At 38.4% G+C, this 15,750-nt stretch overlaps 2 protein-coding genes across 2 annotated transcripts; both read left to right on the forward strand.

Annotated features, from left to right (window-relative positions):
- The first annotated feature begins 5,916 nt into the window (after positions 1 to 5,916).
- On the forward strand, positions 5,917 to 6,707 carry LOC311300193 (uncharacterized protein). The gene has a single exon (XM_084424324.1). It carries the CDS (start codon positions 6,129 to 6,131, stop codon positions 6,591 to 6,593), a length of 465 nt encoding a protein of 154 aa, XP_084280450.1. The 5' UTR covers positions 5,917 to 6,128; the 3' UTR covers positions 6,594 to 6,707.
- A 2,561-nt stretch (positions 6,708 to 9,268) lies between these two features.
- On the forward strand, positions 9,269 to 11,014 carry twist1a (twist family bHLH transcription factor 1a). Its single transcript, XM_084424656.1, has 2 exons — positions 9,269 to 9,938; positions 10,579 to 11,014. Exon 1 carries the CDS (start codon positions 9,384 to 9,386, stop codon positions 9,906 to 9,908), a length of 525 nt encoding a protein of 174 aa, XP_084280782.1. The 5' UTR covers positions 9,269 to 9,383; the 3' UTR covers positions 9,909 to 9,938; positions 10,579 to 11,014.
- The last annotated feature ends 4,736 nt before the right edge of the window (positions 11,015 to 15,750 follow it).

The following is a 15,750-nucleotide window of genomic DNA, read 5'->3' on the forward strand; positions in this document are numbered from 1 at the left end:
AGTAAAATCACGCAATTATCTATTACATTTTTTCCACCCTATATGGAAGTTGCTGGTCAAAACTCTGGAGTCAGTAAAGAATTATTTTACAGAAGATTTGTATTTCATATAAATGCTGTTCTTTTGAACTTTATATTCAGCAAAGAAAAAAAATTAACACGGTTTCCACAGAAATATGAAGCAGCACAACTGCTTTCAACATTGATAATAATAAGAAATATCAGCATATTAGAATGATTCCTGAAGAGTGTTAAAATTACAATCAGTTTTAAACTGAAATCTATAAAAACAGACATTGTGTAACTTTAGGATGGTGTGTTTTCTTGTTCTGAATGTAAGCCTGTTGTTTCTCTTCATGGGAGTTGTGTTTCTCGCTGCGTCTCTTCATCTCTCAGCTGCTCATTTAACACATCGCTGAAAATTCATCACCGCCACAATCTTTCTCCCCAGCCTCAGCTACGTTTCTTGTTTGTTTTGTGTTCTGCTCAGTCAAGTAATAGCTGATTTTTTTCCCCCCGATTATCCGCAGATCTCTGACAGCAAAGTGAGAGTAAATGATCCTGGACTGGTGTTCTGGGAGTGCCGGTCTTTATCTGCCGGACCGCTCCGTTTCCAAAACCCCTGGGCTGAAGAACTGGATCTGGTAGGGTTTACTGCGCTCCCTGACCGCCCACTACCTGAGGGCTCGAATAGCCTCTCTTGTGCTTTTATGATGCATGATTTGGACTGAAAGTTCTTGTGAGAGCCTCTTCTGAGAAAACATACTTTGAGTCAGGTGGCAAACGCTCCGTCGGCGTAACTGTTTCCTTGCCAAACTCGGTCTAGAGATGAAACTAAATTGAAACAGAAGGAAACTAAAAGCTAAATCTAAATATCAAAATAAAAAAGCTCATTTAAAATATAAATAAATACTCTAATAGTATATATATACCTTTTGTGAATGAATCAGCCGTTTTGAACGAATCTTTTGAGTGAATGATTCAATGACTCATTTGTTAAAGTAATAGTTCACCCAAAAATCATCCCATAATTTACTCCCCCTCAAAATGTGCTAGGTGTATATGACTCTATTCTGAGCTTTTAAAGCTCCAAAAAAGCACATAGATCCATCATAAAAGTAATCCATTCGACTCGGGTCAGAGGTCATATATATATAGCATATATATATATATATATGACCTCTGACCGACGCATGACATTGGCTCAGTTGAGAATTGACGAATGCAGAAGCTCAGAGGATAGAGCAAAACAAAACACCGGTCACGAATTAGAAGTCTAAAACGAGAAGTTTTAAAGAAAAATGTCAGAGGATTTTGATATAATAGAAGAGGAGTTACATCATAGTGGGGTCAAAGGTCACTCTTCCGCCGGGACTCGACTCTCTCGTTAACGTGTGTACGGTTGTTGCCGGAAGCCAGTGATTATAGTTTATAAAGCTTTAAATATGGATGTTTTTCTCACAAAACCCATTACTTCGCTTCAGAAGGCCTTTATTAACCCACTGGAGTCGAATGGATTACTTTTATGATGGATAGATGTGCTTTTTTGGAGCTTTAAAAACTCAGAAGAGAGTCATATACACCTAGGACAGCTTGAGGGGGAGTAAATTATGGGATGATTTTTGGGTGAACTATTACTTTAACAAATGAGTCATTGAATCATTCACTCAAAAGATTCGTTCAAAACGGCTGATTCGTTCACAAAAGGACAAAGCGAGTGAGTCGTTATGAGTGAGTCGTTAAGCCATTCATTTGAACAATTTGTTCAAAAATGCAGATTCATTCAGTAACAAAACATTACTGTGTTACTCTGAGACGCGCAATGGCTCTACTGTGACAACAAGAAAACAAGACAAGGACATTTTTTGCCCTAAGCTCCAGTTCATTTCCAACCCGGGCTCTTTTTCGTTTCTAGTGAAAAGGGTGAGGCACAGCAAAGGCCGCTACTGGTCACATGGACTACTTTCATGGTACTTTTTAAGCATTTTTGTAGCTTGACACTGTCCGTCCCCATTCTAAACACTCTATTTGTGTTTGTTTTGGGGTGAACCATTACTCAAAATGGATTTATGGTGATCTCTGCGCAGGTGTTTGTTTCAGTGCCGCGGAGGGGGGTTCGCTTTACAGGTCAAGACATTTTTAAAAATCATCTTTGCTGTAAACGGCGTCCTGCGCTTTCGCCTACTGTTCACACGAGGAAACATGAACTGCTCTGCACGGACCCCGTCATTGTCTCCTTACTGTATTTCTTCTCATTTTATTTCTTATTCAAGATCAATATTTACCCAGCAGCCCCTGGGGCTCAGGATTACCTCATATTCTCCAGCTCCAGCTGTGCTTTCTCAGCGTCTCCATAGCAACCTCAGGAATGTGCACATCATGTTTATCCTACTGCCAGGAAAACAGAGAGAGAGAGAGAGAGAGAGAGAGAGATTAAGGAAAGGTTTCTCTCAGGTCCTTCTTTTGAGTCACAGATACCTGTCTTACACTGGTTCTTTGTATTAAAAGTAACACAATTTTCATGTCATGTGACTCGTGATGATTAGCAGTCACAATCAGATACACTACTTTTAATAAGTTTGGATTTTGAAAAGTTTTTAAAATGACTTTTCTGCTCACGAGGCTACAATTATTTAATCAAAAATACAATAAAAACTCTAATATTTTGAGATATTATTAAGATTTAACATAGCTTTCTATGTGAATATACAGTAAACTGTCATTTCTTCCTTTCAGCATCATTACTCCAGTCTTCAGTGTCACATGATCCTTCAGAAATCATTCTAATATTACGATTTGCTGCTCAGACAAAACATTTCTGATTATTAACAGTTGAAAAAAGCAGTTTTGCTGCTTCATATTTTTGTGAGGATTCTTTGAAATAGAATATTTTAACATTATAAATGTCTTTACTGTCACTTTTGATCAATTGAATGCATCTTTGCTGAATAACAGTATTCATTTCTTTCCAAAACTATTTATTTGAATGGTAGTGTATGTCGTGTCAGAATTACTGTACTTAGGACAACTTTCAATAGTAATGCTAATAACACCAAAATGGATCCATGTGTGGCTTTGACTGCATAATATTACATTAATACACCTCTTAAAAAATATTGAAGAACAAAAAAAGTGACATTTAACATTGAGTTTAATGAAAAAAATGATTGACTAACTGAACCTGCTGCCATTTTGGCTGTGCTTATATGACGCCACATCATTTTAAATCATTCATTACATCAAGCCAGAAATATGTAATTATGGTAATTCTGACATGACTTGTACGCAGCAGAATGTTAAAACTGTTAGTTTCGGTGTTCCAAGGACTCAAAATATTGCAACCAAGCTTGATGCCATGCAAAAATAAGCAAACCTGCTGGAAACTGGGAAAACCGTAAACCAAGCCATGGAGACGTCGCTCAAGTGGGCTTCATTGAATTTGTAAAATAGATTTTGTCCGGCAAAAAATATAAACAAACCAGATGCTGGTATTTTGTGTCTGAGTTTCAGGTACTCAATATTAGCTTCCTTTTGAACTGTTCTATAAAAGCAAATCACACTCACCATTTCATGAACTGAATATGATACTCGGTACAAAAGTAATGACTGCTCTCTCTTCTCAAATGAAATGAAAGTTGGTTGAACATTTGGGCATAAATAGATTTTATCTTTTCTGGCATTGTGAAGTCATGCCAACATCATCTAGCCTTTAATGATGATGGAGTGTTTTGGTTTCCGTCTGTATTTAGCAGATCATGAGTGTTTCTTACGAACTGAAAGACCACATAAAGCGACTCCCGCTGACTGTGTTCTGGGACACACTGCAAGCAAAACCCACCAGCTGCCCACACACATCTATCTGCTGCTCTACCTCAGCATTTCACATCACACTCATCGCCTGGCCGGAGAATAAACGCTTTAACCCATCCACATCCATGTGTAAATGTTGCTACTTCATCAGAAACTCTTATTGTGGTCGAGAAAGCTGAAGTTTGAGTCCTGGACGCCTGCAGGATCCGTAATGAGGGACTCTGTTTTGAGATAGATAGATAGATAGATAGATAGATAGATAGATAGATAGATAGATAGATAGATAGATAGATAGATAGATAGATAGATAGATAGACAGACAGACAGACAGACAGACAGACAGACAGATAGATAGATAGACAGACAGACAGACAGACAGACAGACAGACAGACAGACAGATAGATAGATAGATAGATAGATAGATAGATAGATAGATAGATAGATAGACAGACAGTCAGACATAGATAGATAGACAGTCAGTCAGACAGACAGACAGATAGATAGACAGATAGACAAACAGGTGGGTAAACAGAGATAGACAGATAGATAGATACAGACAGACAGGTGGGTAGACAGATAGATAGACAGACAGGTGGATAGACAGATAGATAGATATACAGTCAGACATGATAGATAGATATACAGACAGACAGGTGGGTAGACATATAGATAGAGAGACAGACAGGTGGATATACGGACAGACAGATAGATAGATACAGACAGACAGTTGGGTAGACAGATAGATAGAGAGACAGTCAGAGATGGATAGATAGATAGACAGACAGACAGGTGGGTAGACACAGATAGAGAGACAGACAGGTGGATAGACAGATAGATAGATAGATAGATAGATAGATAGATAGATAGATAGATAGATAGATAGATAGATAGATAGATACAGACAGTTGGGTAGACAGATAGACAAACAGGTGGATAGACAGACAGATAGATAGAGAGACAGACAGACAGGTGGGTAGACAGATAGATAGATAGATAGATAGATAGATAGATAGATAGATAGATAGATAGATAGATAGATAGATAGATAGATAGACAGTCTGACATGGATAGATAGACAGACAGACAGACAGACAGACAGACATAGATAGATAGATAGATAGATAGATAGATAGATAGATAGATAGATAGATAGATAGATAGATAGATAGATAGATAGATAGATAGATAGATGGATAGATAGATAGACAGACAGGTGGGTAGACAGATAGATAGATAGATAGATAGATAGATAGATAGATAGATAGATAGATAGATAGATAGATAGATAGATAGATAGATAGATAGATAGATAGACAGTCTGACATGGATAGATAGAGAGACCGACAGGTGGGTGGACAGACAGACAGATAGATAGACAGACAGACATAGATAGATAGATAGATAGATAGACAGACAGGTGGGTAGACAGATAGAGAGACAGACAGATGGATAGATAGACAGTCAGACATGGATAGATAGAGAGATAGATAGACAGACAGACAGGTGGGTAGACAGATAGATAGATAGACAGACAGATAGAGAGATAGACAGACATAGATAGATAGACCGGCAGATAGAGTGATAGACAGACAGAAAGAGAGACAGATAGATAGATAGATAGATAGATAGATAGATAGATAGATAGATAGATAGATAGATAGATAGATAGATAGATAGATAGATAGATAGATAGATAGATAGATAGATAGATAGATGTCACGGTCTTGCATTAGAAAACACTTGGATTTAGTTTCTCTTAAAGTGACCAGTGGACACTTTGTCTTTTCCATGGCAACCGTCAACTATTTGCTCTAATTTGCAAAAGAAAAGCTGTCGAAGTGTAGTGTGCTCTTGGGGAATGTTATATTTGGTCTTTCTCAGTAATAGAAGTCTCATTATTTAGCCTTTCAGTGACCAGGAAACCGAACAAACAGAGCGAGTGACCCTTTGTCAAGCCCCTCGTCCTGTCTCAGGATCACTGGCCCTCGGCTCTGCTCGGAGAGGCCATCGGCCCTCAAGTGCCCTTCATTCAATTTGTAAAATAGATTTTGTCCACAACTGGAGACATTAAAAGAGGACACACTCTGGGAGGAATTAAGAGACATAATAAAACAGCAGGACTAGGATCATGGACTGTTGCCAAATAGGATCTAACTTCACGGACCTGACCGGATTTCGAAATTGAATTTGGTGATCCACGCGACCCACCTTTTCAGAAGCAGGACACTTTAATCTGTGGGTTTAAATGCATGGAGTCTGATCATGTGCTCTTTAATCATAGTGCATTTCCTCCTTTAGGCTCCTATTTTTTTTAAACTATGGATGTGCAAAGGTCATTTCTGAGTCCTGCGATGTTTGATTTGGTCAGTGATGTGGACTTCGTGGAGATGGTGCCAAACAAATCCGTTTTGGCGCCAAAGGAGACCCACAGCACGGATTGCAATGGACGGTACCAGGACTTGACTTCCATCCATGCGCTCGACATCTCCACATCTCGATCGGATGACTTTTACGCGCTGTCGTCGCCCGCCGCGTCTCCGGGGTTGACCGTGAACGGGTCCGGTAACGGGAAAGCCAAACGCAAGCGGGTGATCAGCACCGTGCAGCGCCGGGCCGCGAACGTCCGCGAGCGCAAACGGATGTTCAGCCTGAACGAGGCGTTCGAGCGCCTGCGCGGGAAAGTTCCCACGTTCGCCTACGAGAAGAGACTGTCACGCATAGAGACTCTTCGCCTGGCCATCATCTACATCGCCTTCATGACGGACATACTCGAGAACAACTGAACTTATAGTCAATATTTCAATTGCATTGTTTAGATGAACGTTTATCAAGGTACTTAAAGTTTATTATGGAAAAAAATATTGCTTATAACCATTATTATTATTATTTCTCTGTTGTTGCTGGCCTACCTTAACTCTGTAATGATTGGCGGAGTTAATCATTAAAAATTGGACAGCAAAATCATCTATCTATCTATCTATCTATCTACACTGTAAAAGATGATATGACCAATAAGTTATAATATTTGTTTAAGTCAGTTTAATGTCATTTAAGTTGAAATGACTTAAACATCCAAGTTGATTGGGCTTTTAAATTTTAAGGCAGTAATTTAGTCTATCTATCTATCTATCTATCTATCTATCTATCTATCTATCTATCTATCTATCTAATGTTTGGGACTGTTTTACAGCTGAAAAGTGCTTAGTCCAAACTTCTCTATGGAATTATCCATTATGATCTTATTTGACTCTATAATCCTTTTGGATATTCTGTAATATTTATAAGAACTACACTGGAATAATGTTTTGCTACTAGACAGTTATCCAATAAATCTCATCAGTATAGTAGTTTGAAATCCAGAAATACTCCCAAAATAACTGTTCATATCCAAAAGTGGCATTTTGACATATTGGTAATCTTATAGGCTTAGACCTTTTGGAAACAAATGTTAATTATATATATATATATATATATATATATATATATATATATATATTATGATCCTTTAGGACTTGGTTCCAAATAATGATACATTTTCAACGGGAATTATATATAAACTGCTGTATTTTGGTGGAATTTTTGATGCGGAATTTCGGGGATTTGGCGATTTTCGGGTGTGTTTCAGGTATGAGGATTTGTTTCAGGATTGTTGACAGGGTTCAACTGACAACTATTACAGATCCACCAAAAACAGGTGCACCGCCTGGACCTTCCGTTCCCAAGATGTGGACACTTTTAAATAGAACATTCCAAAGTCATTTCGATCATTTATGTATATAGCGTACATTGTACACCGTACAATATAAACGTGTCTGTCATCCTTCTGGTGAATCTTCTAGTCACATCACAGTTGTGAGATGCGCATTTACGCACGATGAGACGCATGGATAAGTTTCGTCAGTGCGCCACCTTGCGGAATCTTCAAACCTCGGTCTTAACACTTAAAGGGAGCGTCTGTATCGTGACATCTACAAGTCTTAGTTTTAGTGGTTTATATTTGAATGTATAATGCTGCTATGTTATATGACATTTACAGAAACTTGTGTGGGTCTGTGCAGATAATGCAGGCGCTCGGGTCTGTGTGAAAGCAAAAGGCCAGTTTGGGGAGTGTGTTTGTGTTGGACTGCAGAGGCCACACAGTTTGCGCGTCGTCTGCGCTTGGCGACCCGCTGCGAATGAAAACGCGGCAGAAGGAAACCTGACTCTGCAAAAACACTAACACAGACATGCATTTCAGAACATGCTCAAATAAACAATGAGGTCTGCTTAGCCAAACCAGATTGGCTTTCTTTTCTTTTACAGTGGATTTCAGAATAATGACAGTTCTTCAGAGCTGCCAGTGTGTGAATTGGCTGTACATTATTTTTAATACATTAAATACATTAAGAATGTAATGCATCGCTATACTTAACAAAGACCGTTCTCAGTTTGAAACGTTTACATGCTGTATTTTGAGAGCATTTGTGGTCCAACATTGCCAGGTCACAAATCATAAAGTCTCTCCACTCATTCCAGAAACCACACTGAAATCTGTCCAGTTGAAAAGCCATTTTTAATGATTACAGAGGCCTATTAATCATTGTAATGGATTTGGCAAAATAGCCAAAGATTCAGTATGTTTCAGTAATTTATGTGAGATCATAATTATAATTTGGACATAATGACAATGTTAGTGTTTGATGTGTGTTTATTTGTATATAAGAAATGCACTTAATGCCAAATATTCTATTCTGTTCTATTATATTGTATTGTATTCTACAACTTCTAAAGACTAAAAGGCTAAATATGTTCAGCTGAGCAGCTCATTTATCAAAATTAATCACCAGCATTTGTCAACACATATTTCAGTATTTTATAATAATTATAATTTTGACATAATGACATTGTTAAGTGTTTGATGTGTGCTTGTTGGTATATAAGAAATGCATTCAATGCCAAATATTCTATTGTATTCTACTGCATCTACAGACTAAAAGGCAACATATATTCAGTTCAGCAGCTCATTTCTCAAAATGAATCACCAGCCTATAATAAATTTGTCAACACACGTCTCAGTATTGAATGTTTCAGTATTTTCGTTGGATCATACTAATCATAAGTTCACTATTTTGACGGCATGATGGATGCTGGCGTATGACAGCAACGCACACACCACCTCTGAAAATCCCCCAAATCGATTCTATTCTACTCTATTTTAGATTTGCATTACAGAAACATCGGCATCGATGTATGACAGAATATGTCATCGTCGGTGTGTATGTTGTGTTTAGTTTAGTTTAGACGAAGCGCTGTGATTGGCTCGTGACGCTCGAGTTAAAGAACGGTTTCTTGTGTAACGGAATCCTTTTGGATCTCGGCTCTCTCCCGCCTCTCCTCTCTTACGCAACGCCGCTTCTCGTCCAATCACAGGCCACCCCAAAAAGTTTGCGCCTTCCAGACTATAAGAGCCTCCAAAGTTCCCTTCAAGTTTGAGAAACACCTCCGTGACGCACGAGGAGACACCCCGACCCCATCCCGCTGGAGACAGAGAACCCACGACACATATCTGAGCTTTTCCTCTCACTGTGAAGGTGATGTTTGAGGAAGAGGTGATGCACGAGGAGTCCAGCTCCCCGGAGTCTCCAGTGGACAGTCTTGGGAACAGCGAGGAGGAGCTCGACCACAGGCGACAGCAGAAGCGCAGCAGCGGCAGGAAAAGACGCCCGAGCAGGAAGAACGGAGAGGATTCCGACAGTCCCACTCCCGGGAAGAGAAGCAAGAAGCTCAGCAACAGCGGCGACGACAGCCCGCAGTCTCAGGAGGACCTGCAGACGCAGCGCGTCATGGCGAACGTGCGCGAGCGTCAGAGGACTCAGTCTCTGAACGAGGCGTTCGCGTCTCTGCGTAAAATCATCCCCACGCTACCCTCGGACAAACTCAGCAAGATACAGACTCTCAAACTGGCCGCCCGGTACATTGACTTCCTCTGCCAGGTTCTGCAGAGCGACGAGCTGGACTCCAAGATGTCCAGCTGCAGTTATGTGGCGCACGAGAGACTCAGTTACGCGTTTTCCGTGTGGAGAATGGAAGGCGTGTGGTCCATGTCAACATCACACTAATGCACGGACGCGCGCTTCTGATGCAGCACGGTATGCAATGCACTTTAAAATCAAGGGTTTGCGGATGATACATATAGTCTACCAGTCAAAATATTTGGACAAAAAACTTCTAGAAGTTTATGTTTAAAAGTTTCACATTTGTTTCGTAGACAAATATAGTCATATAGCCTATATATTTTCTTTAGTTTGAGTGGATGATAGTGAAGGATTCATCATCAAATTCTCTTCCCACAATAGCACCTCGAGAAGTTGTTTGAGTTTTAAACAACAAAAGAAAGATTTCATTTTCAGCTTTTGGTCACTATCATCCACACGCTTCATTCTGTGGTACTTAATGTTAGTTTTAATGGTTTTATTATTATTGTGCAATGTAGAAATCAGTGATAGGCCTAATAAAGAATGAGTAGATGTGTCTAAACCTTTGGCTGAGAAACTATTCCTAAAGAACCTGTTATGATTCAAATATTCTCACATGCATTTTCAAAACACCAATGATTATATGTAATTAGGAAATAGTTTCTCGTGCAACCAATGTTGGGGGGATTTTGCTAACTTTATTTATTCTGGTATTATGTCCTATAAATACTATTAAGTTAAGGAATGAAATGCATGTTATTATTAGATAAATGCTGCATGGATTTTTTTCTAACACACTTTCATGTTTGTTCAGGTTTCCGCCATAAGCATGCATCAGAACTCAGCTGAACTCACTGGAAGGAGCGACACCAAAACAATGGCGAAAATGAGGATTATAAAGGGAAAGTTCTGGAGCATCATGACGTCGTTGCAAGCACTTACAGTTGTGAACTACGACATGCGAGCAGGAATTACAGTCAGATCTGGGGGAATGTGGAAAACATGTGCTTCTGTCGAGCAACAGAGACTCACTGCACATCTTGACGTGTCGTCGTATTTATTTCTGAAAGAAAGAACAGAATCGGCTCATATCTGCGTCAACACTTTCTTTGACTGGTCCTAGAAAAGACATTTATTTATTTATTAATGATTGTCAATGCAGAGAGATCTGGTGTCTACATGCATTTTCTATTTTAAATACGATGTACATATGTGTATATTTTCTGCAATAAAACATGGTTTGAAACGTACCTATTTTAGCATGTTGTTATTGCAGTTATGCAATATGAAAGGATTTCAAAAATACATACAAAAACGAAAAGTAGTTTTTGTACACCGAAACAACTAAAAATAAAAATATAGGTAGCCTACTCTTGCCTGCATGAGTTGCCGTTGTTATAAATTATGTTTTTAAAAAAAAATCATTCTAATACTCAGCTCATTATATTACAGTTCTGTTTTTCTAAAGTAGCCTATATGAAAATGACATATTTAGATATTTTGCAAGGAAAATATTTCAAACTATTTAACATTAAATTAAGAGGATAATTCTAACTATATAATGCTATTTATTATTATAATAAATATTTTCGAGTGGTTTTCGCCCAAAATCTGTCATTTTATTTAGTAGTAGTAATGCTTTTAAACACTTGGACGAAAATAAATTTGCATGTTATTTTCTACTATAAAAAATGAAAACAAATCAGGGAATAATAACATATAGAGAATAGGATATTCTGCAGTCATTAAGGCATTTGTGTCATTTTGCGCGGGCATTTGAACCCAAAAGGACAGCATATGACAGGAGGTCTGGGAAAGCGTTCAGATGTTGTGAAGAATCATGTGAAGGTGTGTAACGGCTCCAAACATCTATGGAATTCCCAGATGTCTATAAAATGAAGGGTCGGGGAGGTCACGGAGAGGGTCAAAACAGCCAAACACGAGCATTTTACAACCGAGAGTCTTTTACCGATCCAGAGAGAAATATTATCAACCGATAAATCATCAAACAATAAAAATGAAGGAATTATAATAGGCTATTAATAAAAAAGGCCTACGTTTAAATGAGGCAAACGAATAGGCTATACAGAAAAAAAAAAAGGATAATTATTGTAATCGCCACAAAAATCCTCCGTATATTTTTTAGAAGGCCTATAGAATATTAAGATGTCGTGTTTTAAAAGACACGCACGCAGGGTGTGATTGTTTCTGCTGTCACTGGTCTCGATTTCCAGTCAAATCCAGGGGTTTGGGGAATTGGACAGGCAGAAAGAGAGCGAGTGAAAGAGGGAGCTCAAGCACCTGAATCAAACTTATTTTTACCAGATGTTGTTAATATTTTTCTTAACGTCACGTGAATAGAACAGATGTTGAGTTGCACAGACCCGCCTTCACATGCACGCATTCGGTCTGACACAAATATGCGTTGAGTTTCTTTAAAAGAAGTCAGACTCGATGGGATAATGATGGAATGATAAACCTGATGTTTGTGGAAAGGTTTTGCGCGCGCATACTTTGACCGGCTAAAGCACATGGAAAAAGTCTAGGATTTTTCTTTTCTCTCTTTTGCTTTGGATTGTGTTGGAGTTTAGCAGGGATTTCATCACTCGTTGAGGATATACAGCAGAATGCCTCTGGTAATTAATTCTCTAAAACTCGAACTGGATATGCTGCAGTTTTGCTTTTGTTGGCATGGCTGGAGTGCGTGTCGTGATCATGTTAATTTCAGTGCTTTTTCGAATGAAAATAAAGGCAATATGAATTATGAAATCGGATAGAACGTTCCTGTTTTTATTGTATGTTCCGAAAGAAAAGAAAACCAAATCAAGCACTGCGGTTTATTTACATGCACTCGGGCCTTCTGCGCGAGCGTTTGAAATATGAAGTGTAAAAGCAGGAGTAAAGCGGGCTTGTCCAGTTAAACGATTTGACGAATGTTGATGTGAAAGCATCTGACCTGTAGGGCAGTGGAGATTCGCCGAGCTGATTCGATTCACCATCTTCAAATGAGCATGTCCGTGTTGTGTTGAACTTGAGAAACTCTCACCTCTGTGGACTTGACTGCATGAAATTCCTGGTCCATGTGAATTATACGGCAGTGCACGCGCACACGCACGCGCACACAGCCGCTCGAACTGATGGCTTTAACATCATGATTTAAAACTCAAAGGCCAAAAGACATTAATGCACTGCTCATCTGATCTCGGTTCAAAGTAGAAGCCTACATAATTGAAATAATGTGTAAAAAGAAATTTATAGCATTTGGGTAAATTGTAAGAGCTTGAGCTGTTTGCCAAACTGATGTAGGCTACTTTATTTAAAAAAATAAAAAATAAAGTATAAAGTTGCCTGACTTAATTTAACAGTCATATTTTTATTTTTATATTACAAGGTTTGGTAGGCTATACGTAAAAATAGGCTATACAGCACTAATAAATTGGCTATTAAACCTCACTAAATAATATTCAGTGTCAGAATAATCAGTGAAACAGAAAACAGTGAAAACATTTTACGTTTTTTTTTTGTTTGTTTTTTTAAGCTTTGACGTTGGGTAAGTGCGGACAAGTAGGCCTATAAGGTTTAAGGTCACTTTTACACGGACATTTCTAAATATCTTACATACATTTTTCCATTTCATATATAAAAAAATATAAGATTTGCTAAATTTGATATAAAAAACAGGTGTTTTTGTAGAAAAAAGAGCAAAAATGTTTAGGCCTACATTGTCAGGTGCATGGTGAAGTTTTTGATGTTGAAATGAACACATAGCCTAACTTTATGTATAAATATCAAGAGTAAAGGCCCGTTCACATAAAGATAATGAGAACTACATTAGCTTCACACCAGCGGGCGATATAATTCTGTTTATTTTAGGCGCGCGCTGCAGTTTTATCGTCTGCCGCTTTAAATGCTCGAGCTCTTTAAAGCATGATGGATTCTGATTGGCTGTCAATGTTTTTATCGTTCATCAGAAAAAAAAAAAAAAAAAAAAAAAAATCGTTCTAAAAACGATTCCAACAATGTAATTTCTCTGTGCCGTTATCATGGTGTGTGGACTATTCTTTTACATTTATCATTTTTAGAACTAGCCTACATATTTTTTCGTTATCGTAACCTAAAGGCCCGTTCACACCAAGGACAACAACTATAAACATAACGATAAAGATATTTCAAAAAATCGTTCTCAATATTTTAAGAATAGAATAGTTCACACCACAACTATAACGATAATGGCACATAGAAGCGATATAGTTGGAATCACTTTCAGAACGATTTTATCCAGCTGTTGCACAATAAAAACATTGACATTGAGCCAATCAGATTCCATCCTGCTGTAACAAGGTTGAGCATTTAAAGTTTTTTTCAAATCATTATTATTTATTATTATTAAGTTTAGAAAAAAACAGAATGGTATCATCCACTGGTGTGGACACTATTATAGTTATGTTTATAGTTATCTTTATAGTTATCGTTCTTGGTGTAAATGGGCCTTTAACCCTTTTACAGTGGCGTATAGCATCTATGCAGGGTATAAATGTGCATATGGGCCCCTAATTTCAACCTAATAAGTCTCTGAGATCCCAAACATAAGCACAATAAAATCAGATTCAACAGATCAAGAGAGTTTAAAACACAATATTGATTATCAGCAAAACGCATGAAGAACCTTTAGATTCAGCAGTGAGGTCAAGGGTCGGCTGTAGATATTCCTGACTGTTGTGGCTTTAGTTGAGGTGAGATTGTTCACGACATGCTGCTTTCATTTCGTGTCTTCTCTGCTCAATGGAAACTTCTAGCACACAACGATACCTCAAACGGCTCAGCTCAACAAAGCATGTCCGTCCTGGAAGACTAGATTAATATATGATTTGATTTGAGCGAAGGCCTTTTCATCTCTGATTTACTGGGTTCTGGGTTGTAAGCGGAACCACATGGATTCAGCTCTTTCATGCCACGCAGCTCTGATCATATAGCAGATTCCAATCATATTTAAATTATTATGAGCAGCCAGATCGTGTGTGCCTGTTTTAATTGTGTCCAGAGATTCATCGCATTACAATTCGCTCATATTCAAGGGAAAAGGAGCTGCAGATAATTCATCCCTATATCAGGTTGTGCTTGGAATGGCATACTATCATACTCATATAGTACTGCAATATGCAGCTGTGCACAGCATGTATGCATGGAGGACCTTGTTGAACTACAACACCTGCATGCTGCCGTTTCCCTTAAGAGATTAATATTGGCAATATTCAGAATTCTGCAGTGATAATGTGTGTTCGTTTTTTAGTAGGATGCTTAAAACTCACATAACCATATTTCAGAGGCATATTTCCCCTCTGATGTTTAAAGGCGCTCTGATCGTCGGCTGTTTTGCTGCAAACATGCCTCAGTAAGAAACCTTAAAAATGCACAAACGTAACCGAGACATTTTATTGGTGTTAAAAGTCATCCCACACAATAACAGGAATGCAAGATATTTTCAGAAATCAAGCGGCCTTGAGCAATATGTGAAAGTGCTGGTTGCACAAGGTTTTGAGGGTAGGCATATTTGATTCAGTTTTGCCCACGTCCATCTCATAGTGTGGTATAATCTATCTATTAAAAACAAAACAGAAAGTTGTTGGTTTCTTTACACGTCGGCCAAAATAAGCTGCAAATTGAACCCCAACTTTATGTTGCATGTTGCGTCTACACAAGTGTTTGTGTTTGGTAACCCAAAAGGTTGTAGGTTTAAACCCCCCAAAAAATAGATTTTACTACAGCTGGAGATTGTCTATGTGGTAAAATGTTCTGTAAAATCACTTTGAATGTGTCTGAAAAATAAAGAATCTTTCTTATAAAGCCCCACAAAACACAAGAGTGCCTCACATCCCAGGCGTTACGCCAATACCAGATTTTAAGTGGCTGGTCATGGCCATGTGTGTTTGGCAATAGTATATGTGTATATGTGTACCACCCAGGCAGCTGAATTGGCATCACTGTG

Source organism: Rutilus rutilus, assembly GCF_951802725.1.
Source record: "Rutilus rutilus genome assembly, chromosome: 11".
NCBI lineage: Eukaryota > Metazoa > Chordata > Actinopteri > Cypriniformes > Leuciscidae > Rutilus > Rutilus rutilus.